Source organism: Haliotis rubra, unplaced genomic scaffold (genome assembly GCF_003918875.1).
Source record: "Haliotis rubra isolate DU_JTF1 unplaced genomic scaffold, ASM391887v1 Scf1209, whole genome shotgun sequence".
Lineage (NCBI taxonomy): Eukaryota > Metazoa > Mollusca > Gastropoda > Lepetellida > Haliotidae > Haliotis > Haliotis rubra.
The window spans coordinates 43,621-69,683 of NW_025765125.1; the positions used below are offsets into that span (position 1 = coordinate 43,621).

The following is a 26,063-nucleotide window of genomic DNA, read 5'->3' on the forward strand; positions in this document are numbered from 1 at the left end:
ATGCAAACCTGTTGGCAAGTTCAATTTCATCTTTGCGAGAAGGGAGCTTCTGTTCGTGGTAACCGTGTCATTATATTCAAAACTAGATGCAGAACCCAGTTTAGGTGGATTTTTGGAGAAAAAAAACACCATTCGGTGTGGTTATTATGAAATTGTCTTAACAGTGCTTATCACTTGGTCACGTTTGACTTTATCGGGTTTGTTTCCCCCATATAAATCGGAAGCATTTACTTTGAAAGTCATCACTCATCAGCGAACTGATTTAATAGATATTCTACATTGCCTACATGAATTCCTTTTATTTCTGCATTAAAACGTATCATTATTGAGAGAATCTCAACTAAAAGTATATAAAGGTGTGGTGATAGTGGGTCACCTTGACGACCATCCCTGTATATTTCAAAACTATTTGAACCAAAACCAATTACAAGTACACTTGATTTTGATATTCTTATAGAAAACCTTTATCCAGTTCTTAATTCATTCTCCAAAATTAACCCAGGGGGTTTTAATCAAGTGCAGAGACTCGGCCATAGCACTAGTGGCGTCTCGGAGTATTCTTGACACAATATCTCTGGATACTCCATGGGAGATCCACGATTTCACTGAGGAAAGCCCCTTTTACCAAATACCTCAGTGTACACAACACTTGCAAGGAAGTCGGAATAGCATGTGAACGCCTTGTAGGTTTGTTCAGTTGGGGCTCTAACTTTCTGCACATTTAGAAAACAACATGCCTAGGAAATCTGTATCTCGACATCATGTCAACATCATCCAGAGTGTCGTTCGACCTGTCTCAAAATCTCTCAGGTGTTCTTTGTTAGCGTGTTTTAATCACCAGCAGTGCCATACTCCTTGACGCCATCTTTGTAGTGTTTAAGACCTCCTAAAGCATTTACGACAGGTCAATCGGGGTCCTACATTTTGGGCTGTTTACGACACAGTGTAGATATAAGAGGTCTTGTGAAACGGGGTAAAAAAATAAGAGGTGGTCTACGACCTGCTTTACGAGGTCGTACCGGTAAGAGGGCTTTGTGAAACGGACCCCTGTCTTTTCAAAATCTATTAATAGCAGAAGTCCGGCCCAAATACTGTTATATGTATGAGTCAGTATATTCAGTCAAGTCATAGATCTGTCACGTGATATCGCCTATACATCTTCCAGACATGGAGCCCTTTTGATCTTCGTTTATCAATGTGCCCGAAACGGATGTAATTCGTTGAGAAATTGCCATTGAAGAATAAAGATAATAGTGATATTGGACGCCATTTTTTTATAAATTGTTTTGGCTTACTTCCTTTCGGAATACAAGTGATAAGTCCTTGCCTTTGTGAGACAGGAAAAAAATATTATCGGTCATCCACGTAACTGCAAGTGTTAACACGTGGTTAAGGTAAACGTCGAGACTAAACACACTTGTGTTTGTACAGGAGAATATCATCACGATGTAACTTCAACTGTTGAATATACATATTTGTTCCATGTCCAGACTGAACACATTCCTGTTTGGGCAGAAGTACAGGGCATATACAAGACAAGGGCGTATGAATATGAGCAAGCATATTGTATTGCGTACAGAGCACGGGACTGACATGTTAACTTGCATCAAGTAGCACTAGGGGTATGTCTTGACATAGGGGCAGGTTGTTATCTATCACAAATACCACAGGGGCAAACTAGATCTATAACATGGCAATAACAGTGGCTCAGTGGAAGATCTGAATAAATGTAATGTCAGCATCTGTACAATGTGTCAGTCCATTGTGGCATTCATGATTTAATCATGGAATCAATCATACATTTACACATCTTGTTCTAGATAGTGCGGGCAGACCTCGACCGACCACCACAACCATGGGTAATAAGAACAGCAACCCTCCTCAACCCAGTACCCAGAATATCCAGGTTACACCAAAAACGGAAGGACACACAGAGAGGGTTAACGTTGCAGGAATTGTTCATGGTGGAGTTGGCAACACATATAACGCGCAAGGTAATACATGTATTTGTACTTGTTGACAAACGATGCCTTTGATTTCGACACCTTCAGACACCCATTGGGGTGTTGTGTACAGAGGGAAAGAACATCCTAAAACTTAACAAGTTTTCAAACGCTGCGTAATTGTCCCTTGTATATTCTAGACAGTGAAAAACACAACAGATATTCAGATGGAATCGGCAAATCATGCAACACCAAAGCAGGTCAAGTCAATATCTGTACTGTCTTGTGCAGACTTTGTTGACACATCGTAGTGTTATGATTCAGTTAAGATAAACAATGAGTTTCACCACACTAACTTCAACATGATGTTGTAAGAGTAGCACAGTGTACTCAGGTATACACTGGGGGATCAAACAGTTAAGGTTGGTGTTATCTTGTCAAACCTTTTTATACATTTATTGGCAATTCAATGACAAACTAGAATGGCAACATAGTACCGAAGCCACACACATCAATGATAGAATTTACAGTATCCACAAAGGGCGTAAGTGGGAGAAGCTCTGAACTTTGGTTTTATTTGTTTACAGACGACAAGGAATGTGTGGAAAAGGAAGTAAGTAGATGCATTTTCTCATCTGAAATCATGGTGAAATCAAGGATCAATCAAAATCCCTCCTCGCCATCCTTTTCTATAGCAAAACCTCAATTCTACACGAAGTTGATCGGATACCTTCTCCAAGCCCCAAACAGCACTGTGGTATGGGCAGGTGTAGTTCAGTTGTCTGAGATGCAGGATGTCGCTGCGTCCTCTAGGACCTGCATCAGATCGGGTTTCCCCCAGTTATATTATTTACACCAGGATTTTTTTAATACAATAACATTCAATAAGATAATAAATAAAACGAGAACATAATAATTCGTTTGTCATGCAAACCAAAATATGCATAACACTTGCATCATATGCTATATATAATGAAGAAGGTATGGATATAATATGACCGGAAATTAGTGAGAATTTTAGGAATATGTTTAATTGAATTTCTAGTAAAAACAACCTTGATCTCATTCAAGAGAGACAACTCCGTTAATCCTTTTTCATTAGTTTGTGAAGAGTTATCTACTTGCTAGCAGACGACAATTTCAGTGATCCTCAGTATGTATGATTCAGAGAAGAGGAAGTTGATTTTAGAGTATTATAACAAGGACATCAGATCAGCTAAAGTGATTTCAAGTAGAACAGGCACCCCTTTGTCGACTGTTTATCGTGTTTTGAGAAAATATTGCAAATGGATATGGCATTGAGCACCAGGGAGGCGCAGGTAGGTCCAGAAAATTGACTGTCGGTGACAGGAGGCGGCTTGTGTTCTAGTTTCTAAAAGCAAACGAAGGAGTTTAGAAAACTTAAGGCTGGATATGATTGATAGAGGAACTGTGGCTGTCTGTATGGAGACAATTAGAACTGAGCTGCATGCAATGGGTTGTTTCCTAATACACTGAAATTCTGGACCAAACAAACTGAAACACCTTTGTATCAGCGCCCAAAGTACAGTCTGAAATGTAACGTGTGGGGTGGTATATCTGTGTTAGTTGCAACGCCCCTCTGTGTATTTGAAGGGAATATGAACAGTGAGCGGTACTCAGATATTCTCGAGGGACATTAACTTCCATCTGCTCACGTGTTCTATGGAAATATTTGGATTTTCCAGCAGGACAACGACCCAAACATCATTCAAAGCATTCACAGGCCTGGTTTTGGACCCAAATATGACATTATTAGATTGGCCAAGCTGTAGCCCTGAATCCAATAGAACACGTTTGGGGGCTTATGAAAGAAAGTGTCAATGAGAATAATCTGACAAATGAAAGAAGAGGTGGTCCGGTATTGGGACAGCATGGACCACGACTTTCTAACGTCTTTGATCAGTAGTATGCCCTGCCGCGTTGAAGCCTGCATTGCTGCCCATGGTGACTTTACAAGATAGTAACTGTGTTCACCTGTCTTTGAGTCTGGAGTTATGTTCTGCTAATATTCACATTTACGTGAGTAATGAGTGAAACAAAAATATAAAAATTCAATCTTTACATTCTCAATAATTTCTGGTTGTACTGCAGTATCAATGCACATGAACATATTACTGGCATTACTACACAATGCTGTCAATTAAAATAGAACAACCTGATTTACAGTTGTCCAGATATAGAAGATATCAAATCTGCACACATCTTACTGCGTGTAAAGCGTCATCCACAGGTGCACCTAATTGTATATATTTACATAATAACATACCAGGAGTATGGCCTGTAGGCCACATTATCTCCCATGACTACATGGCCAAGGCTAGAGTAGCTTCAAATACCTTATCTACATCTATGGAAATGATTTAAATACTAACTTCTTTACGTAATCTCCTTTGGCATGTGGACATTATTTTCAAATCAGAATATAGCACAAATGTACAGATCTGGCATAGCACACAATAAAATACATTCTTGACATACATACATGAACTTGAAACAAAATCCGGAGAAATAATCTCTAATATTTCAGACATTTTAATTGAGACTAAAACGTTTTATCAAAATCTCTACTGTGTAAAGGAATTTTTTCAAATAGATCTCGAAGATTTATTTCCGAATAGCCACAAGAAAGTTAGTGATGAATTGGCAGAAACATTAGAAGGTGAATTAACATAAGGTGAAGTTCTTAATGCTTTGGAGCGTATGAAAAATGAAAAAAAGCCCCGGCCCTGATGGTTTCACTGCAGAATTCTTCAAATTCTTCTTTTGGCGGGATTTAAATGTGTATCTTATAAAATCGCTAAATTATGCTTACAGAAACGGAGCTCTATCAGATACACAAGTGCAGGGTATCATCACTTGTATTCCAAAAGAAGGCAAACCTAAAAAGTTAAGGTGATTTATCAGTGAGGAACAAAAAGGCTTCATAAAGGGTAGATATATGGGAGAGGTTACAAGACAAGTGTATGACGTTATGGAATGTGTGGATACGTATCAGATTCCAGGCTTGTTAATGCTTATTGATTTCGAAAAGGCTTTCGATTCTTTAGACTGGCGATTTTCGCTTTTTTAGATTTCGGCCCTTCCATTCGAAAATGGATAAAACTGCTGTATAATAATTCTGAATCTTGTGTATTAGTAAATGGGTTTGCTAGCCCCTTTTTCAAACTAAGTCTAGGTTGTCGCCAAGGAGAGCCAATCTCTCCATATATTTTCATAGTATGCACTGAAATATTAACCAAATTACTTAAAAGCAATAAATCTATCAGAGGATTAAAGATTGGATCTATTGAACATTTATTAGCGCAGTTCGCAGATGATACTTCCTTAATGTAAGATGGTACTGAAAGGTGCTTGCAAGCAGTCGTGAACACATTAACCGTTTTTGCACGTTTCTCTGGTTTAAAAATTAACATTGATAAAACAAAGTTGATTTGGATTGGTTCAAAAAAACGTAGCCGAATGAAACTATTGAAGAACTGTAGAATGGACTGGACTGAAACATTTAAGTTACTGGGTATCAAATTTGACATTGATCTTGAAAATATGGTAGATGCTAATTACAACGAAAAATTTAAAGAAATTTAAAATTCAATGAAAATGTGGAAATGTAGAACGTTAACGCCGTTTGGACGTAACACAATGCTAAAATCCTTATTGTTACCAAAACTTAATCTCTTATTTTCTACTGTTCCTACACCACCAGAAAATGTAATACAAAATTTCCAAGCAAATTGCTTTCGATATATTTGGAAGGAAAAACCCGATCAGATTAAAAGGAACAGGGTAATATGCAATATTCCGGACGGGGGGTTCAATACTCCATTTGTAAGGGATGTAATTGCTTCTCAAAAGATTTCATGTCTTAGACGATTTACCTTCTCGAACACAATACATCAATTATTTCTTTACGAATCAAATAGTATTCCATGTAATATTCTAGAGACGGATGCGATCCATATAAGAGATAATATCATTAACAACATAAGAAACCCCTACAGGAGATATGTTTTATCATCCTGGGCTCCATTCGTGAATAAGCATAAGAAAACACGAAAAGATGCGTACTCACGGTATATATGATATAATGATAATGTTAAGATTGATACAAAATGCATATTTATTAAACAATGGGAGGAAGCCGGAGTAAAATATATCAATGATTTGATAGACCAGGATGGTCAAACTCGTTCATACCTAGATTTAAGAAATAAGTACAATATTTCCTTCAATTATTTAACATTTTACAGGGTAAAAAAACGCTTTGAATAAATATTTAAACGAGCTTGATTATGACGATATTACACCATTAACAGCACAATTATTACCATTTAATATTCGTTTGCTCCTGAATACCCAAAAGGGCTCAAAATACTACTATAATGTGTTATTAGGATCCAAGTTCCAGAAGACTTCAGCCAGTCAACAATGGGAGAAAGATATAGTAAAACAATATACAGATATGGAATGGAGGAATATTAATGAAATTCCATTTCGATCAACTGATAGTGTTCAATTACGGTGGTTTCAATATAAAATTATTAACCGAATCCTTCCAGTTGGAAAATATTTGTTTAAGATTGGATACCTGAACTCTCCTGTCTGTACAACTTGTAATAAGTTCATAGCAGATATTTGTCATGTTTTGTGAAATTGTGAAATTGTGAACTCAATCTGGATTGAAGTCCAAAACTGGGTGAACAGCAAGGCGGAAATCAATATACAGTTTACTAAAGAAACAATTCTGTTGGGCTTTCCTTCTAAGAAATGTCCCTTTAAACGTAATCTGTCTCGTAATAAAAAACACAATTTTCAAAGTTTATCTTAATCGAGGAAAACTTGCCTTTGCTTCAAACCTGAGGGAGCTAACGAATTATTATAACATAACAAAAGCCATAGCTTACTCTAACTGTCATTACAACAAACTTGTTAAATTTTGGTCCAGTTGCCATAAGTTGTTTGTTTGAACCACTATATTCAATTACCCTTTTTCGATGAAACTTTGTTTATCGATGTATGAAATTGGTCCATCTGCTATAAGTGGTATGTTTTGAACAACTTTATTCAATTACTATTATCAATGAAACTTTGTTTATTGATGTATGGTCCAGTTGCCATACGTAGTTTGTCTCTTAACCACTCTATTCAATTACCCTTTTCGATGAAACCTTGTTTCTCGATGTATGGTCCAGTTACCATACGCAGTATGTTTCTTTACCACTCTATTCAATTACCCTTTTCAATGAAACTTTGTCTATCGAAGTATGACATTGGTCCAGCTGCCATAAGTGGTATGTTTGAACCACTGTATTTAATTACTCCTTTTGTTGAAACTCGATGTATAGCATTGGTCCAGTTGCCGTAAGCAGGTTGTTTGAACCATTTTATCAAGTTACTCTTTTGATGAAACTGCTTATCGATAGATGGCATTGCTCGTGCTGCCATAAACAGTCTGTTTTCAATGAAGCATATGTTAAATGACATATTATGTATTGTATGACATGTATGATTTGCTGTACAACAAAAGAAGTGGAATAAAATAATAAAAACAAAAAAAACAAACAAATACATTCTAATACTACCATAAATACACATGCATACACATCACATACATGATAAAAGCTTCATAAACATATTCAAATAGCTGCCTGTCTAGGAGATTTTGCAATTTACTAAATCTCTCACAATGTACACCTTACCTTTTTTAACATACATAATATAATGTTTTTGTAATTTTATTTACAAAAAGATATATGCATATATGATTATGTATTTAACTAGATAAGCATACCTTGGCAGTAGAGAAATATTTCAAATGTTGAACATGCTGTCAGTGCGGTGACTGAGGTGCAAGTGAGGGTTAAAAAGCGTGCAATCTAAAAAGAATAATAGGGTCAGCCACTCAACCAGAACATTTGCCCTGGCTCAAACAAAGGGAATGATAGGGTAGTGGCTGACCCAAGCAAAACCAAGGTAAAATTTTTGAAGGTGTTGTGTCGCACCCGTAATGCAAACATATTGCAAATGCCGATATCAATACTAATAAGTAATAACTAATTACTAATACTGATATTATACATACTATATATACCATGTACTTATACTGACTGACTGAGTTTAGTTTTACGCCGCTTTTTAGCAATATTCCAGCAATATCAGGGCGGGGACACCAGAAATGGGCTTAACACATTGTGCCCATGTGGGGAATCGAACCCGGGCCTTCGGCGTGACGAGCCAACGCTTTAACCACTAGGCTACCCCACCGCCCCTACTTATAACTAATACTAACACTATATATACTATACATATTAATATATATTGTACTTATAACTAATACTAATATAAGTGTTCACTGGTCACGAGGGGGCCATGGATTGATGTACCCTCGATGTTTGTTTATGTTCCCTGAGCCCGAAGCGCGAGAGGAACATAACGAACATCGAGGGTACATCAACCCATGGACCCGAGGGACCAGTGAACAACGTATTTATCTTACCGAACACCTTAATGTTCAAAACTAAACATAGGAAGTCTAATAATAGGCAAGATGGAAAAAGAGGGTTTTTAATGATCTGAGTTCAAACATTCAACGTTCATGATGTGAGTGGGCAGGTTGTTCCAGGACTGCCGGCTAAGTGTTTGGAATGATCTTTTCCTATGGGATGAGAGTCGAACTTTAGGAACGATAAGTAGCTGGTGATTCTCGGATCGTAATGGTCGGGTTGGGATGTACTCACAGAGAAGACTAGAGAGGTATTCAGGTGTTTGTCCATGTAGAGTTATGAAGTCAATCCGGAATTTGACAGGCAACAGTGTAGAGACATCAGTGAAGGTGTGATATAAAAGCAAGGTGGTGGTAGTACTCAACAGTGGTCAAGTTTGAAAAATAGGCCCATGATGAGTATCCTGGGTGATCTTCACACAACTGTTGGTCTTCTTCTCAAGTGAAAAGTAATGTCAGGCGTGTGTATAATCTGTATAGGTTGACATCACAAGGCAACTAATGGTGCGTTAGTGGCAGACAGACAGACAGACAGACAGACAGACAGACAGACAGACAGACAGACAGACAGACAGAGAAGTTTATTTCTCAACAAACCAACGGTGGTACATGAGAATACATAAATACATAGGTAAAGAAATATATACATAGAAAGTGGATGGACATGATGGACTTTCAATATTGACCGCTGTCGGGACGTCATCAAGATCTTTACCTTTGTACAAATACATTGCCATGTTGTAGAGGCATAATACCCCACACGTTACACTGTTGTAAACGGCCGACAACGCTAGCTCAGTTGGGAAAATCTTTCGCAGACGTATGGGTTACGTTCTATAGTTTTTTCTATGTCATCAGATGTCTATAATATCCTGGTTAGAATGAACTTTCAGTAACCCATGCTTGTCGTAAGAGGCGACTAACGGGATTGGGTGGTCAGGCTCGCTGACTGGCTAGACACGTGTCATCGTATCCCAGTTGCGTAGATCGGTGGTCATGATGTTGATCACTGGATTGTCTGGTCAAGACTCGACTATATTTAGCCCGCGGCCAATATAACTGGAATATTGCGGAGTGCGACGTTAAACAACAAACCAAACCAAACAATATCTGATAACTTTAAAGCTCCGCCGCTGGCTATCATGAGTCAACGCAGTGGTCACATTCGATACTGCCGCTCTGTAATGAAATGTAACATATGTTATATTTTGGATTACACTTTCCCCGTAAAGTACTTTAGTGCTTTTTGTTTGGTTGAGTCCCGATGTGGAAACTGTGCTGGCTGATCGGGTTAGATGGCTGACTTTGTGTGCTGGCGATTAGGTGTCTGACTCTGAGGGTGTCCGGATGGGACTCAACCAGTCAAAAGTACTAGAATCTGTACTTTGCTGGGAAAGGGTAATCCCAAATATATCAAATGTTAAATCCATTACAATGATCTGAAATAATCATTCGTGTGGTTTTCTTTTTAGCTCCTTCGTTTGCGCTGTGTACTCTCGGTAAAGGAGAAGGAAAAACAAGGTAGGTGTCCATCAGAAGATATCCATATTATACGTGTACTTAAGCTTCTGTTCCATCTGAGTTGGTTATGGACGTGAAGCGTGGATGTCTGCCTGAAGACTTAGGTCGTATACAAGCGCCTATGGGACCACAGGAACAGTCTGATTTTTAAAGAATACAGGAACTATTCCACTTTTCTAAAAACGTTAATTAAGTTATTGGAAAACTGTTCAGCCACGTGTTTTGAGGCATTGCAGGAAAAATAGGAGCTGCAGTGATGGAGACCTTGGGCGATTAAAAAGTAACATTGTCAAGGTCGTCAGTTGTATGTTTAAATGTAGGGTTGTTATCCATACCAACATCATATAAAAAGATCGGTGATGCATAAGTTGTTTTAAGATATGCTACATTGTAAAACTGTGTTAGCATATTATATGAAACATTCAAGAAGTTGATAACTATTTTAAAATGTTTTTCTTACCAACAGATAGAATAGAGAGTGTTAACAGTCTGGGGTCGAAGGTAAGTCATATACACCAAATTCTGTGTGACATTATAGAGGTTATGCCTGTTCACACAGACGGGGGACGTATAATACCTCTGGGATGCATTGTATTTTATACAGTATGCTCATTGTATTGCACATATACATGTCCATGATCTGTCAGAAGGGAACAAAGTTCAATAATCCAAAGTTTGTTAACGACGTTACGAGTAGTATAGGGGCCTTTATAGGGTCAAAATCTATTTTTAGCTATGGGGCTTTATAGGGTCAAAATCTATATTTAGACCATGACTCATGTGAACACCTGGTGTGTCTATTTTTAGAATAATATAAAGTCCCCCGAACAGTCTTCATACACAGTTTCAGACACTACACCTAGTGATTACACATTATACTACCAGTGTTCCTTTTGCAACCCTAGTGACTACAGTTACTGGGTTTAAAGCCATTCTTGGTTTAGACGCTGTACTGTGCGGACGTGTTGCCATTGGTCTGGGATATCATGGATGTGTGTGGACATTACCCATTCGACAAGACACTCGATTGCTGTGCAATCAAGACTGAATGGACTTCATTCCAGAAAAGACTCGATTCGTTTAAAGACTGGCCAGTGCAGATGAAACAGAGTCCTGGTCACATGGCTCAAGCAGGATTTGTGTACTTAATCAGAGGGGACGTTTGCAAGTGTTTTCAATGTGGTCTCATTCTCAAGAACTGGGAAGTAGATGATGATCCCTGTGCCGAACATGAAAAATGGTCTCCAGATTGTCCGTATTTGGCCCTGGTGGGAGTACCTCGGAAAGAGGTGACCCGTTGGGGTAGTCATGTGGATTTGCAACCAAGAGTGTGATGTCAAATGTGTGACTATTGGAAATAAATCAATGTTAAGAGTATGTCTGCCTTGGTTGTCTATGTATAGTATAAATAGAGGTTGACTCAATACTAATCTCACTGAGATCCCAACGCGATAAGAGTTTGTTTGCTTGAAATAGTATGGCTAGGTACGTGTTGAAGCATTACGAATTTTTAAGGTTCATGCTAATGTTTCAAGACATTGAGGAGATTCGACAAGACATCTTAGAAATGAACAGAGAACAGATTCTTGCCATCAATGGTATTATCAATAGGTTATTAAAGGGAAGATTACCAGTAACTCGATATGAAAGCGCCGTTTCCTGAGGAAAAATGATAGAAATAACTATCTAGTGGTGTTACGAAGATTAGTTCACCCCTGTGGACGACAGACAGTAGGTGGAAGAGGCTTTTGCCAGTAACATGCCAATCGTAGCATTTCTTTTGAAACCACAGTTTGTCAATGCACTTAGAGATGAGGCCATTCAAAATGCCTGGTTGTTTGACAGAGCATTGGGTTAGTATGTTTGGTACACCCGGTTTAGTTTGTCATAGTAGTGCATCCGAACCATCCTGGCAGCGATGTTGAAAGCTATACCAAGGTCAATGAAGATATCTATATAACAGGCCACAAGGGCTATCTAGCTTCATTTAGCCGTGGACCAGTGACAGTGACGCATCACCTCAGGCGCTCCCATTTTCATCATGAATAATCCACGATACAAACTCTTCGCACCGGATGCTGAAAAATGGACACGATATTACATGCTCAGGGCTGAAGGAAAGGAGACCCTTATCATTCTATAACACGTGGAGGAGAAAATCTGCCATGTTGTCTGTCGATCGATCGATATTTGGAACTGTATGATCCAGAGTGGAAGAAAGACAAACAAAACCAGAAACCACAGAGCAACCTAAAGATTAATTTCGTTACCCCTACTCAACAAGTGGTTGAACAAGCTAAAGCCAGGTTGAAGAGAGAAAGGGAAAGTGCCATCAATACGGAAAACACAAAGCGAATGAAAACATATTTTTAAATAGAGACGAAAGGCTAAATGTATCATTTGTAGTAGGACTGTTGACGTGTGAACATCATTATGCATCCCTGTCCCATATGCTCCAAACAATATGTTTGGGCTCATGACTTGTCCCGTCATATTCGAACAAAACATCCAAAAGATATCAAGCAGCAGCAGCAGCAGCAGCAGCAGCAGCAGCAGCAGCAGCAGCCGTCACCACCCTCTCCTCCTCCTCCTCCTCCTCCACCGTCAGCACCAGCAGCAGCAGCAGCAGCAGCAGCAGCAGCAACAACCACATTCATCAGAAAGTATTACCCAGTCATTGGAAGAATGTAGACTGATTCACCCCTTCACCATGATCGTCTCAGGGCCAACCTCCTGTGGGAAAACCTACTTAGTGAAACAGATTCTAGAAAGGATGAACATTAAACCTTATCCTGAACGTATTATATGGCTCTACAAACGATGGCAGCCCTTGTATAATGCCATTCAAACCCATGTTTATCCCTATGTGGAATTTCATCAAGGCATTCCTTCTGATCTCGAAAAGGATGCATTTCTGGACCCCTGTGTGGTGAACGTGGTTATCCTCGATGACTTAATGTCGACTGCCAGCAAAGATCCACGATTACAGATCTGTTTTACGGAAGGAAGTCATCATCGTAATCTCTCAGTGATCGCCTTGAACCAGAATTTGTATTTCAGTAAGGATCCCACACAACGAAGAAACTGTCATTATCTGCTTCTGTTCAACAACCCTATCGATCAACAACCCATCATGACTTTGGCGAGGCAAATGTATCCAGGTAACATGAGACCATTTCATGGAGCCGTTTCAAAGGGCTACCCAGAAGCCTTATGGCTACTTGTTGGTTGATCTAAAACCCCAAACACCTCCCCATAGACGACTTTGTCCCAATGCATTCAGTTTAAAAGGACACCTCCAAGCCAGGACAAATCAGTCCGAGTTAGATGTTCAGCGTGAGCGAGACGTGTGAAGAAAACCTCTCAACCATGCCAACTTGTGATGCCTGTGGACTCGTGTTTCAAGATGTGCAAGATTTGCAAAAACACAGAAGAAACTGGTGTCCCGAAAAGTCTTCAGTGGGTCCTCCTGGGATACCCCAAGTGAAAAGGCAGTGGGAGGAAGACAACAACTTCTCACCTGTGAAGAGACCACGTCCTCTGGTGGATTGTGACTATTGTGGTCAAGTGTTTAGCACTAACCATAACTTACAAAGACATTTACACGATAAACAATGTCCTGAAATGGAAAATGAGGACGATGATGTTGAATCACTAAGCGATGTCACACACAACAGGAAAAATAAGATGGTTGATCTCGAAGAGCAAGGTATAAGACAAATGTATTCACGTACGCGTGAGCTGAATAAAGACTTTTTGGATGAGAAACGACAGCTGTACATAAAAAGAGGTTTAAAGCGAAGACATGATTCAAGCCAAACTGAACAAATTGATCTGGAGCACGTTTAAAGAGACGTATGCCCGATTTATTACTTATCTGTACCATATGCAGGATGGTCCAAAGACACAAGGAATACTGAAACGAGTAAAAGACACAAATAATATGTATCATGAAGTGATTTCAAAATTGTACCAATATAAGTCTTGGGTCGAAGGCATGACCGAAGATGAAGACATAACATCTGATGAAGAGAGTGAAGGACAGGTGGATGATGCTGAAGGGTAATAAGACAACAGATGTAAAGTAGGCATTTGGGAGAGCTCCTATCCTAATGTCTACTCATTTGAAACGGAGCTAATAAACAATGAAATCTGTATATCTCTTGTTTCTTAATGTATTGTACCTCTGGGTTACCCTTCAGTAACCCATGCTTGTCATAAGAGGCGACTAAGGGATCGAGTGGTCAGGCTCGCTGGTTGACACATGGCACATGGTGTAGAATGACGCTCATGCTGTTGATCACTGGATTGTCTGGGCAATTGTGTACAGACCACCGCCATAGAGCTGATGAGAGTGTACTAAACTCACTGAATGTATTGCTGTAGGATTGACATAAAACAACTGTTGTACAATTCTTGGTTTTATAATACCAATTTCAACCCTATTTCACTGAATCCACGAAAATGTTTAACCTCCTCATACTATTATCAGACATACAAGTTTCAGTTTAATCGTCATTCTTGTTGATTGAATACAAGATAACAACTGTTTCAGTTCATGGTATTGAAGATAACAACTGTTACAGTTCATTGTATTGAATACAACAACAATTTTAATGATCTGTAATGAATATATTTATATATATACATATATATATAAACGGTTTATAAATACATAAGCTATTACAAAAGGTCACTAGTGTTGTAAGCCGGTTTGGACATGTAGCCGGTTTGGACATGTAGCCAATTTGAGTCAGAACCGTTTGCGAACCGGTTTGATAGACCCGTTTGCGATCCAGTTTGACAGAACCGGTTTTAGGTAGGGGCTGTTGGCGCCAATCTTGAATGCTCTTTGTTCACTGCCATGTGCAGCCGGCATGTTGTGCTGTGCGTGTTTAGGTATTCTGGCGGTTTCATGACCGTTTAAAACAGCACAGTAGGTGTGGAATTTATGTGATGGATCATTCTCTATTCTAATTTGTGAGTATTTTTGCGTATAAAACGTATTGTGTGAATAATGTTGTTGACGACAGTATCGTGAGTACACATGTTAACAATGCGAGTACATCTACACACTAACATTGGTTTTATGTAAGCTGTAGTTTAGAAAAACGATGAATCTAGGGAAAGGTTCTGATTATGATTGGACTGTGTTTATTGTGTTGGGATTTAAAGATTCATGGCATATGGGAGTCATGTCAACTTTCTATCGATCGTATCCTGTGTGTGTATCGGGCTGTGTTTATTCATGTGATTGTGTGTGAGTTTTAAAGTAGGCTCATGGCATATGTGAGTCATGTGTAATCAATTTTCTATAGGTTGTATTCTGTGTGGGCTGTATTTATTCATATGATTATGTGGGATTTTTAAAGTAAGTTCATGGTGACTCGTTCTTCATGGGATATTTTGGTGAGAAGCATGCTGTGAGTGATTTCGCGATGAGTTTCAACATTATACTCAGTTTTTCATCGGCGGGCATGGCTAGGACTTTGTTATTTGTTTAAATCTATATATTTATCATTTTGTTTCAAAATGGCGGCGGGGACGCGATCTATGACCTGGTTTCTTCAATGGGCGTGAAGGCCGTCATGCTTCTCGGTTCATTGAACGTAGGGGAGAGGCAATGTTATGGCAGAATGAACATGGCACACCTCACTCGGAGGCTGTGGCAAATTAAAAGAAAGTATTAACATGGACACTCGGTAACATGTATTTGAAGTTATTTTATTTTTCACTCCATTATACGCTTGTTTTCTTAATCTTCATGCTTGGTTGGGAGAGGGGATTCCCTTCCCGTAAACATAGCTTTGAATGGCTGTAGGTCGGACTTACGGGTGGGCAAAATGAGTCATTCATTGTTGGAGTACAGTATGAATCAATCTGTTTCTTCACATGAATGGGTTACTTGTTCCAACCCCTCTAAACATCTAGATTTACCACCACTGTTTGCCTCAACAATGGATATGATGAACAGAGGTGAGTTGACTTCATGTACACTTTATCACCAACACTCGTTCAATCTGATGATGATGTAAATCTTAATCTGTGTTACGATGTATTCTGTGTTACAATGTAAGGACTGAAGGTAGGACGTTGTATGCATTTGAATTTCACATTTTTAATAGTTATAGTTAGTCAGACGGGAATTGATACTGCGATAATGGGCGCTCGCTTTGAGATTAAAGAGAAATACACTGGTAGTATAATGTGTAGTGACTCTATTGTATAAGATGTTTTGTAATCCAGTGAGAAATATACACAATGTTTAATTACTCCAGAGATGTGTAGTTGAGAGGCTGATGAAAATATAAACCCTGTAGACAGTATAATCCAAGGTTGATTAGTAATCCAGTGCACACAGTATAATCCAATGAGAAATACACTGGTATATCCACAATGTGTGAAATCACTTGAATGTATATCCACTAGTGACTTCAGAGACTGAGTATGACATGAAGCTGTTTGGTGGGGCTTATATACCAGAGTCTAAAAAATAGGTTGTGGGAAAACCCATGTCCAACATGAGTCATGGTCTAAATATAGACTCTTCTAAAAATAGAAACAGCAGGTGTTGACATGACTCATCATCTAAAAATAGCCTGTTACCAGGGGCCTATTCTAAAAATAGATTTTGACCCTATAAAGGCCCTTATACTACTGTTACGTTTCATGCTTACAATCTCATGACAGTTTTTGTACATTTCTTTCCATGAGATTTTAGTAACTACAAGGCAAATAATGAGAAATGGAAAATATGTCTGATTTAAGATTCAGTGCAGAGTACCGTCAACAAGCACATTTCAGTTCTTTACTATCTCCTATTGAACATAGATCTAGGGAAATATACTGAGTCAAAAAAGAAACTTCACAAAATGTAATCTGAAAAATAATGAATAATTTTTCTCTGATGATACATCTATGTATCCGAAATGGGATCCCTAACTTTCGACTCTAGAAAAATGTTAGCAAAACCCACCTCAAACCCATCCATTCGTCGTGCAAATGACGTTAGTGCCAAATCAGGTGTTGCACGTGCAGTCGATCGCGTGATCTTCGCATCGAAGTTTTCTTCATATGCACGTGTTTGCAATGGCCACAAGAATTGAAAAAACACTTTTAAACCACAGTTCTAACGGTACTTGAAATGCCACGATTGTCAAATGTGCAACGTGAACTTGCCGTTGGCATGTTGCAAGCGGGAAGATCAGTTATTGACGTCGCAAGAGCAATGGGATGCAGCCGTCGTACTGTGTATGACTTGCGAGGTCGTCTACAACAAACTGGCACCACTTCTGATTGCCCAAGGTCGGGTCGTCCACGTGTGACGTCACGAGCAGAAGACTGTCAAATCGTCCTACGTCACATATGTGACAGATTTCTGCCGGCTACACGAACCAGGGCTGAGATGTTTAGAGGTCGACTGTCCTCACAGACCATTCGAAATCTTGCGGGCTGCCAATGTCCATTCTCGACATCCATATTGTGGGCCAATATTGACGCCGTTTCATCAACGTCAACGTCTGTTGTGGGCGCAACGTCACCTCCGATGGACCCAGAGAGACTGGAATCGAGTCGTCTTTAGCGATGAATCCAGGTTTACCCTCAGATTCGCGGACGGCAGGCATAGAGTCTGGAGACGACGTCATGAACGGTATGCCCAATGTTGTGTACAGGAAGTCGACAGATTCGGGGGCGGAAGTTGCATGGTGAGGGGGTGCTTTCTGTGGGAACAACCGTTCCCGACTTCTGGTCATCCGTGGAAACCTCACAGCTGCAGCTTATCGAGATCAGGTGCTCACCCCTGAACTCGTTCCTATCATGGCGGCTCATGGCCCAGGTCTACAGTTCCAGATTGATAATGCTCGGCCGCATACCGTGATGTTGACACGAAATTTCCTTCAAACCTCTGGAATCAACGTCATGGACTGGCCATCGAGGTCCCCTGACCTTAATCCAATAGAGCACGTTTGGGTTGCAACTGGGAGAAGGCTTCGTGGTCTCAGGAACCAACTTCAGAATTTGCAGGAACTTGGCGCTGCCTTGCAAGAGCAATGGCGCAGAATGCCCAACCACGTATTCACAAGCATCAGGCAGTCGATGAGGAGACGGTGTTTGGCAGTGGTGAATGCGCGCGGGGCGGCCATACACGATATTGAACTAAGAAATTTCGCATTTTTATTCTTGTGACTTGACATTCTGTATACCCATGTCTTGGAACGGCGGTGTAGCCTAACGGAACTGATCATGGCACTGTCAGTGAATCGAGTACATCACACCGATCTCAGGAATGAAATAATAACAATTTAACCATCTTACCATCTCTTGTTCTTTTATAGTGCCCTGAAGAAAGAATGTGAAGTTTCTTTTTTGACTCAGTATATATGCATTATACCATCCCGGTTCAAGTCGGACACGTGTGAGAACAAGCGATACCGTTTATCGGATGGCCCAATGGTCAGCTGATGTTTGCTTCACGTTAATTCAAACGGTGTAGTAGCTACACAACAAAACGCATGGTATGACCAAACGCATGGTATGACCAAACGCATGGTAGGACCAAACGCATGGTATGACCAAAAAGTTAGCTGCTACCCTAATGTTATCATGTCACTGGCTCAAAGACCTAAGGATATTCATGTGCAGACATTGTTTGAATCACTGACGTTATGAATCAAATGTTTTTATTACAAACATTTTGAAGTGAAGACGTTTGGACTGGTACCTCTCTAAATAACAGTAAAGCGGTTCCGAGTTCCGAGTTCCGAGTTTTACTATCACGTTTTCGATGTTCATCTCATGATTTATTTATAGAAACTGGACGCTATACTGATATTAATCGACAAGAGAGACTATGCCAACTATGTGATTTAAATACTGTAGAGGATGAGTACCATTTCCTTATTGTTTGTCCGCTGTTCTCAGACCCTAGAAGAAAATATTTACCAAATCATTTTTATAGATATCCAAACGTTATCAAATTTACACCATTACGAACAAGTACAAACAGTTTACTTCTGCAGAATTGATCAATTTTTATATTCTATGCAACATGACACAGGCAAAATATTATTTGAAAAAACTTAGATGTTACTGCTCGGGGTGACTATGGAGTATGTTTTATGTACTACAGGCCTATGGAATAAGATGGGTTGAAAGAAACCATTAAACAAGAAAGATGAAGTGACAAACTTGCCCCAGCACACTGCGGACCATTTACAATTTGATAAGTGACGATGATCCACGTATAATGCATTTTCATACTGATTATCCTAATGTTACCCTTACCTAAACAAACTGAAAGTTGCTGAAGGTACCGATGGTGTATTGTTAACTATTATTTATGTCCTGAATTTCAGATAAACAAACTGGAAGAAGAAGTAGAAAACCTCCGAAAACAAACATACGGTATACAGTTTTTATCATAACAAACGTGGCTCTCGTAAGTATCTGCACTGAAGCGTTGCATATAGAGAAACTTACTGACGGAATATGTTATATTTTCAGATAAACGTGAGGATATACAAAACATCGAGAGGAAGGTAAATATCATTTTACCAGACAAATGTACAATGTATACAGAATATGCGAAGTTGTCTTAAGCACATCTAGATTTAGCAGAACCAGTGTAGACATACAAACAAGGCGGTTCAGATCATCACGGATAAACACAGCAGCTGTGAAACATCATGTAAATAGCCATCTTTGCAATTTACTTTTAAGTTTCATTAGATTTTCTTGCTGACAGTTGTTTGCATTTTTTTTAAATTGTGAAGTCAAATTTTTATAACACTGTAACTTGACCATGACCTTTAAAGCAACGGTGGCGTTATGGACAAGTGGCTTTCTTTTATCACCAAGTCAGATTTTTGGACAAAGGTCTCGTCAGCCTTGGCTGGTTCCTCTTCCTAAAGAAAAACTCATTACGAACTCACTATAAATCAACCCGTGAAGATCCGTGTTAGAATTGATCTTCATTAACCCATGCCTGTCGTAAGAGGCGACTAACGGGATCGGGTGGTCAGGCTCGCTGACTGGGTTGACACATGTCATCGTATCCCCATTGTGTAGATCGACGGATTGTCTGGTCTAGACTCGATTATTTACAAACTGCGTTAAACAACAAACCAACCAAGAAACCAACGCTGTACCATAGATGGTTTGGTAAAAGCTGAGTTTGGTACATGTGACACAACACTCCAACCGCTGTTAGGACCATTATAGTTTGGCATGAAATGCATGTGAATGTGTTTTTTTGTAAATATCTCTTCATCCAATGACCCAATCGATCTCAAACTGTGCAAGTGGATGTTTTGTCAGACAACCTAATCACATTGTAAATCACCGATTTTATACATTTGTATGAAAGAATCTGTCTATGTAACTGTCAACAAAATAAACAGCAGAACGCAGAAGGCTTGCCGAGGGAGGGAGCCAATGACCTGTAACAGCGGCAGTGTTATACCCGGTCATAGTTTGGCTCGATCCGGCAGCTAAGGCTCAGCTCGCTGGATCCCTAGCCAGGCGCATTAGACAGCTCGCTCATCATGTCCCTGATCAGCAGTTAACTTTACTGAAAATAAATAATTAGACAGCAAGAAATGAAGATGAAGCCAGTTCATGTGGATGTTGGAATGTGCAGCACCTATTCCTTCTTCATCTCAAGCTGTGCCAACACCACAATCTGAGCAGCACCAATTCCTTCTTCTTCTCAAACTGTGCCAACACCACCATCTAAGCAGCACCAATTCCTTCTTCCTCTCAAGCTGTGCCAACACCACAATTTGAGCAGCACCAATTCCTTCTTCCTTCACCAAATCCTTCTTCTTCTTGAGCTGTGTAGACACCACAATCTGATCAGCGCCAATTCCTTGCTCTGGGCAAAGCCTCTTCTCAAGCTGTGCAGACACCACAATCTGAGCAGCACCAATTCCTTCTTCCTCTCAAGCTGTGCCAACACCACAATTTGAGCAGCACCAATTCCTTCTTCCTCTCAAGCTGTGCCAACACCACAATCTGAGCAGCACCAATTCCTTCTTCCTCTCAAGCTGTGCCAACACCACAATTTGAGCAGCACCAATTCCTTCTTCCTCTCAAGCTGTGCCAACACCACAATCTGAGCAGCACCAATTCCTTCTTCTTCTCAAGCTGTGCCAACACTACAATCTGAGCAGCACCAATTCCTTCCTCATCTCAAGCTGTGCCAACACCACAATCTGAGCAGCACCAATTCCTTCTTCTTCTCGAACTGTGCCAACACCACAATCTGAGCAGCACCAATTCCTTCTTCATCTCAAGCTGTGCCAACACCACAATCTGAGCAGCACCAATTCCTTCTTCTTCTCAAGCTGTACCAACACCATAATCTGAGCAGCGCCAATTCCTTCTTCTTCTCAAGCTGTACCAACACCACAATCTGAGCAGCGCCAATTCCTTCTTCTTCTCAAGCTGTGCCAACACCACAATCTGAGCAGCACCAATTCCTTCTTCATCTCAAGCTGCGCCAACACTACAATCTGAGCAGCGCCAATTCCTTCTTCTTCTCAAGCTGTGCCAACACCACAATCTGAGCAGCACCAATTCCTTCTTCTTCTCAAGCTGTGCCAACACCACAATCTGAGCAGCACCAATTCCTTCTTCTTCTCAAGCTGTGCCAACACCACAATCTGAGCAGCACCAATTCCTTCTTCTTCTCAAGCTGTGCCAACACCACAATCTGAGCAGCACCAATTCCTTCTTCTTCTCAAGCTGTGCCAACACCACAATCTGAGCAGCACCAATACCTTCTTCTCAAGCTGTTTCAACACCACAATCTGAGCAGCGCCAATTCCTTCTTCTGGGCAAAGCCGCAGCACAAGGTGTCCAGGAGTCATCCTGATGGAAGCACTGGCAGCAGGGACAACTTATCATCAGAACACAGCGCCACATCAGTAAAGTGCTTCTCACATCTTGGTATTCTGACCTGAACGTTCAAACTAAAGTACATGAAGCCTCACCAAAAACATCCAAACACATCCTACAAACAATTCAACAAGGACATAATGTTGAGACATAACTGACCACTCCTGTTAATGTTGAGACATAATTGATCTCCTAAACATTATCAATGCAATGTTGATCTCCAAATAAACTGAAACTGGCAATTGCCCAGCCACCCACACACTAAAGACCGAAGATGACATTAAGGACAAATCGCCTACACACTCCCTCACTTGATAGACTGACGCTAACATTCAAGTAATAAAATCTCACGTACCCACTCACTCACTAAATACACTGAAGATGACATTAAAGTCAACCCACTCACTCACTAAATATACTGAAGGTGACATTAAAGTCAACTCACTCACTCACTAAATATACTGAAGGTGACATTAAAGTCAACCCACCCACTCACTCACTCACTTGATACACTGAAGATGGTATTAAAGTGAACTCACCCACCCATTCATTAGATAAATTGAAGATGACATTGAAGTCAACCCACTCACTCACTCACTAAATATACTGAAGGTGACATTATCAAAGCTGGTAGTCACTACCATGTGTATATTTCCATGATGGATTCCTTGTTTAAGATACACGTTTGCACTTTCTTAGGAAACATCGAAATGTTACTTTCAGGAATAGCTTACTCTTTCACATGTACAACTATTTTGTAAATGCAAGGATCACACATACCTAATTGTGGGAAGGTCGCCGGCCTATGCTGAGCTCCGGAATGCTCCACACGGATCCCCCGGAGCCGGGCCAATCTCAGCACGTGTGGTGGGTCAGGCATCCTGATGACCTATGCTGCTCAACCCATTCAGACCATCATTTATACCCCGGACCAGGCATGTCAAAAATCAGGGTGACTGAATGTAACCCGTTCGGTGCCTGCTCGATGCTTGCCCACCACTATGGTTGTCACCTTCCGACTTAGTTTAATCCCACGGTCTAAGAACGGGAACAATCCGAATACTGATCTATTCCCGGCAGGAAACCTTTCTGTTATCCTCCGGTGACCATACCACCCCAACACACTGAAAACATCGTCCGATTCCCCTGGTGGTCTGGCAGGTGCCTGTAGGGTCACCGGTGGGTTGCCGTAAGATGTGCCACAGATCCCTTACTGATGTGTGGCCCACCGGTCGCCGTAAGAATATAACTCTGAGTTATTTACTTCCAATTTATCTACGATGTGCCAAAAGGGTAAAAAAAAAGCCGATGCCCATGGATAATCGTCCAGCTCCCCGTCGGGTTTTCCTCAAATTTTGCCGATTTTCAGTCCGGCCTGGCATCTTAAACTAATCTTTCATGGCAAAAGTGGGTATGTGACCTGGGCAAAATACTGAAATGAAATATAGATGTAAAACTTAAGAACGGCCGTTTGAATTTCATAACTGTTACTTTGACTGCAGGTGCTGATAACGTGTTTGTACCTTACCTGCACACAGTGTATTCCAAATTTCTGAGTGACAGACCACTTTGTGGTTCCAGATACGTAAGCTGATGTCAGACGTTAAATGCAAGAAACACGAAATAGCAGGTGAGCAGCACAGTACATGATAATTTGTCAGTTGTGTAAAAAAAAGATTTAGAATAATGATTATGCAAGTCCATCCTTTACCCGTTTCTATGTTTTGTTATCTAAATGTATTCTTAAATGTTTGAATGAAACATTTGCATAGTCACTAAAATAACCTGTACTAATAAGCTGACTGCAGTACTTGTTATTTTATACAGAGTTGGAGAGAAACGTTATACCTGGACTAAAGAAACAGGTAATTAATGAATGCCAGCATGCTATTTTTAGTATACCTTTTACAACATGATTATACAAGTACAAATAGAGTACTGAGGGAACAATTGTTAATTAAATCACATTGCTTTATTGTTTGTTTACGGAGTGATTCCCGGTTAAATGCATTACGTAACCGTACGATGTAATACAACTGTGATTTCTCTGAGCGGCAGTGTTATATTTACAGATTGAAGAAACTCAAATACGGTTGAAAATACTCAAAGAAACAGTTGACGGTAGGTTGAATAACCATTTGATAAGATGAATGCTAAATAGTCCAGGCCAAGAATAATCGGTTATCAGTCATTAGTTGTCCCAGTATTTCACGGGATGCTCAGGGGCAGCTATTCTTACAATGTTTATCACTATGACAAGTGACACGCATATTTGAATTTAAGGCCACATGGCCCAAAGTGCAGCATATGCAATACCTGTGACAGTGTGCTGCTTCTGCAGTTGTATAATTATACAGTTTATCTTGCAAGATTTCTTTTCAAATACAAAGATACCTTTTTGATAACTGAAGGTTTTGCTGAGAACATAAGGTGGTATGATTTATCAGTGGGAGGATTACTGTAAAAATAAGGCTGCTAAAGCATTTCCCTGCTCGACTGGAAATAAGGGCATTTTCTTCAAAAGCTACCTGAGTCTATTCCCAAGTGCTGAGAGGCTGTTGTCACTTGCTGAGTCAAAACTAGTGGACCAAAATGAACAGTGACAGAAACATCTTTTCCTAGCTTTTTCTCGCTGTAATAAACAGTGGAACTCATTTTCACATGTTTAATATTCCATCATTCGGGTACGCAGATTTGAGTCCCAACAAAGAGGGCACATACCCGTCCGAAAAGACTTTACACCCAACTCTATTTCAACCATTTGCTCAAGTGTATAGCGCTTCCTTCTTTCCTCCAACTCACAGAGTCATTAAAGATCAAACCAAGAGCAGAGTGAGTGAAGTGAGTTAAAATTTAAAGTCACATCGGCAATATTTCAGCCATATCGTGACTAAAACTAGTTCTAAATTCATAATACATACAGATAATATATAAAACCCTGTCAACAAAGGACAGTAAAACCACTAGATTATCACAGGTTGACTTAAAACTAGCTAGCGTATATCTTTAAAAGTTGAACATTATTTTTGGACAATACAATGTAAAATGGGCTTGTAATCGCCAACAACTGAAGGTAGATCACCATACTAGGGACCATGGGGACTTACAGTGCCTTTGCTACCTGCATGGACCCTAGCTGGATTCACACCATTCCTTCAGCCATTGGCGAGAGATGTAGCCATACATTAAAATGACAAAAATACTACTATTAAAAACCTGGTAGACTTAAATTTACTTGAAATGTTTTGGGTCTTACGTACCCTCTCGGGAGGACAACATATTTACGCTACGTCAACCCCCTTCGATGGTACAGCTACTCCCAAATTCAGGTTCTGAATTAAATCACCAATAGTAGAAATGCATGTATGTACAAAACATATGAATCGAAATTCATCTATCAGTTCTATTTCTTTTAAAAATTCGATAATAAAATGATAATTGACATTATTATAAAGATCCTTAACAGTTTTTACTTTGACATATTTATCCCTTATGATGGCCCAAGAGTAAAGTATGAAGTGTATTGAAAAGATGTCTTTCATTCTAATCTGCAGACAAAGCGAATGCCATACCGGGCCTGGAAAACCAGGTACTTTACATCCACAGTTACATGTATGTATTGTTACGTCACTGAAGAAGAATACCGAAACAAAGGTTCAGAAGAGTACCAAGGATCACAAGGAACCTTTCTATACAACCAATCAATGTCAAGGGTGCCAACCTCCTTGGTGCAAGTGATCAAGAATATCTGGCAAGCATAAGTGATATCCTATTGCAGTGAGATTGATCCTTCTGTAGCATTTGAAACATTTGAGAAAATATAGTGTGTTATGTATTTTCTATTCATGTTTTCAGGATCTACGATTCAGAAACAATTGCCTTTAGGATATTTCCTTGATTTAATTGCAGGTGCGGGACCTGATACAGAATCTTACAAAATATGACACTGATGTGAAAGGTAAGTTACTTACCTGTAATCAAACATGGACAATGTAAATAGTCGCATGAAATAGACATGAGTGAGTGAGTCAAAATATAAAGTCATATTAGCAGTATTTCAGCCAGGTTCTAAATTCATAAAAATATATCAGTTATAAAACAAACTGTCAAGGAACAACTAGAATATCACATATGAAAGTAAGAATATCACAGATATAGATATATAACTAGTATGAAAATTA

The 26,063-nt window shown here is 39.8% G+C and overlaps 1 protein-coding gene across 4 annotated transcripts in view; it reads left to right on the plus strand.

The window, feature by feature from the left end:
- LOC124264766 (ankyrin repeat and KH domain-containing protein mask-like) overlaps positions 1 to 26,063 on the plus strand; it is a 132,893-nt gene that overhangs the window by 12,523 nt on the left and 94,307 nt on the right. For 3 of the 4 annotated variants that reach the window (XM_046699548.1, XM_046699565.1, XM_046699557.1), the window contains exons 2-12: positions 1,821 to 1,994; positions 2,531 to 2,556; positions 9,936 to 9,984; positions 10,451 to 10,485; positions 19,341 to 19,389; positions 19,489 to 19,523; positions 23,464 to 23,512; positions 23,710 to 23,747; positions 23,955 to 24,003; positions 25,437 to 25,471; positions 25,792 to 25,840. In XM_046699548.1, the coding sequence (XP_046555504.1) occupies positions 1,856 to 1,994; positions 2,531 to 2,556; positions 9,936 to 9,984; positions 10,451 to 10,485; positions 19,341 to 19,389; positions 19,489 to 19,523; positions 23,464 to 23,512; positions 23,710 to 23,747; positions 23,955 to 24,003; positions 25,437 to 25,471; positions 25,792 to 25,840 (553 nt within the window). In that variant the 5' untranslated portion in view covers positions 1,821 to 1,855. Of the gene's footprint in view, positions 1 to 1,820; positions 1,995 to 2,530; positions 2,557 to 9,935; positions 9,985 to 10,450; positions 10,486 to 19,340; positions 19,390 to 19,488; positions 19,524 to 23,384; positions 23,513 to 23,709; positions 23,748 to 23,954; positions 24,004 to 25,436; positions 25,472 to 25,791; positions 25,841 to 26,063 lie in introns of those variants that run through there. The other variant, XM_046699574.1, reaches the window with a different exon arrangement.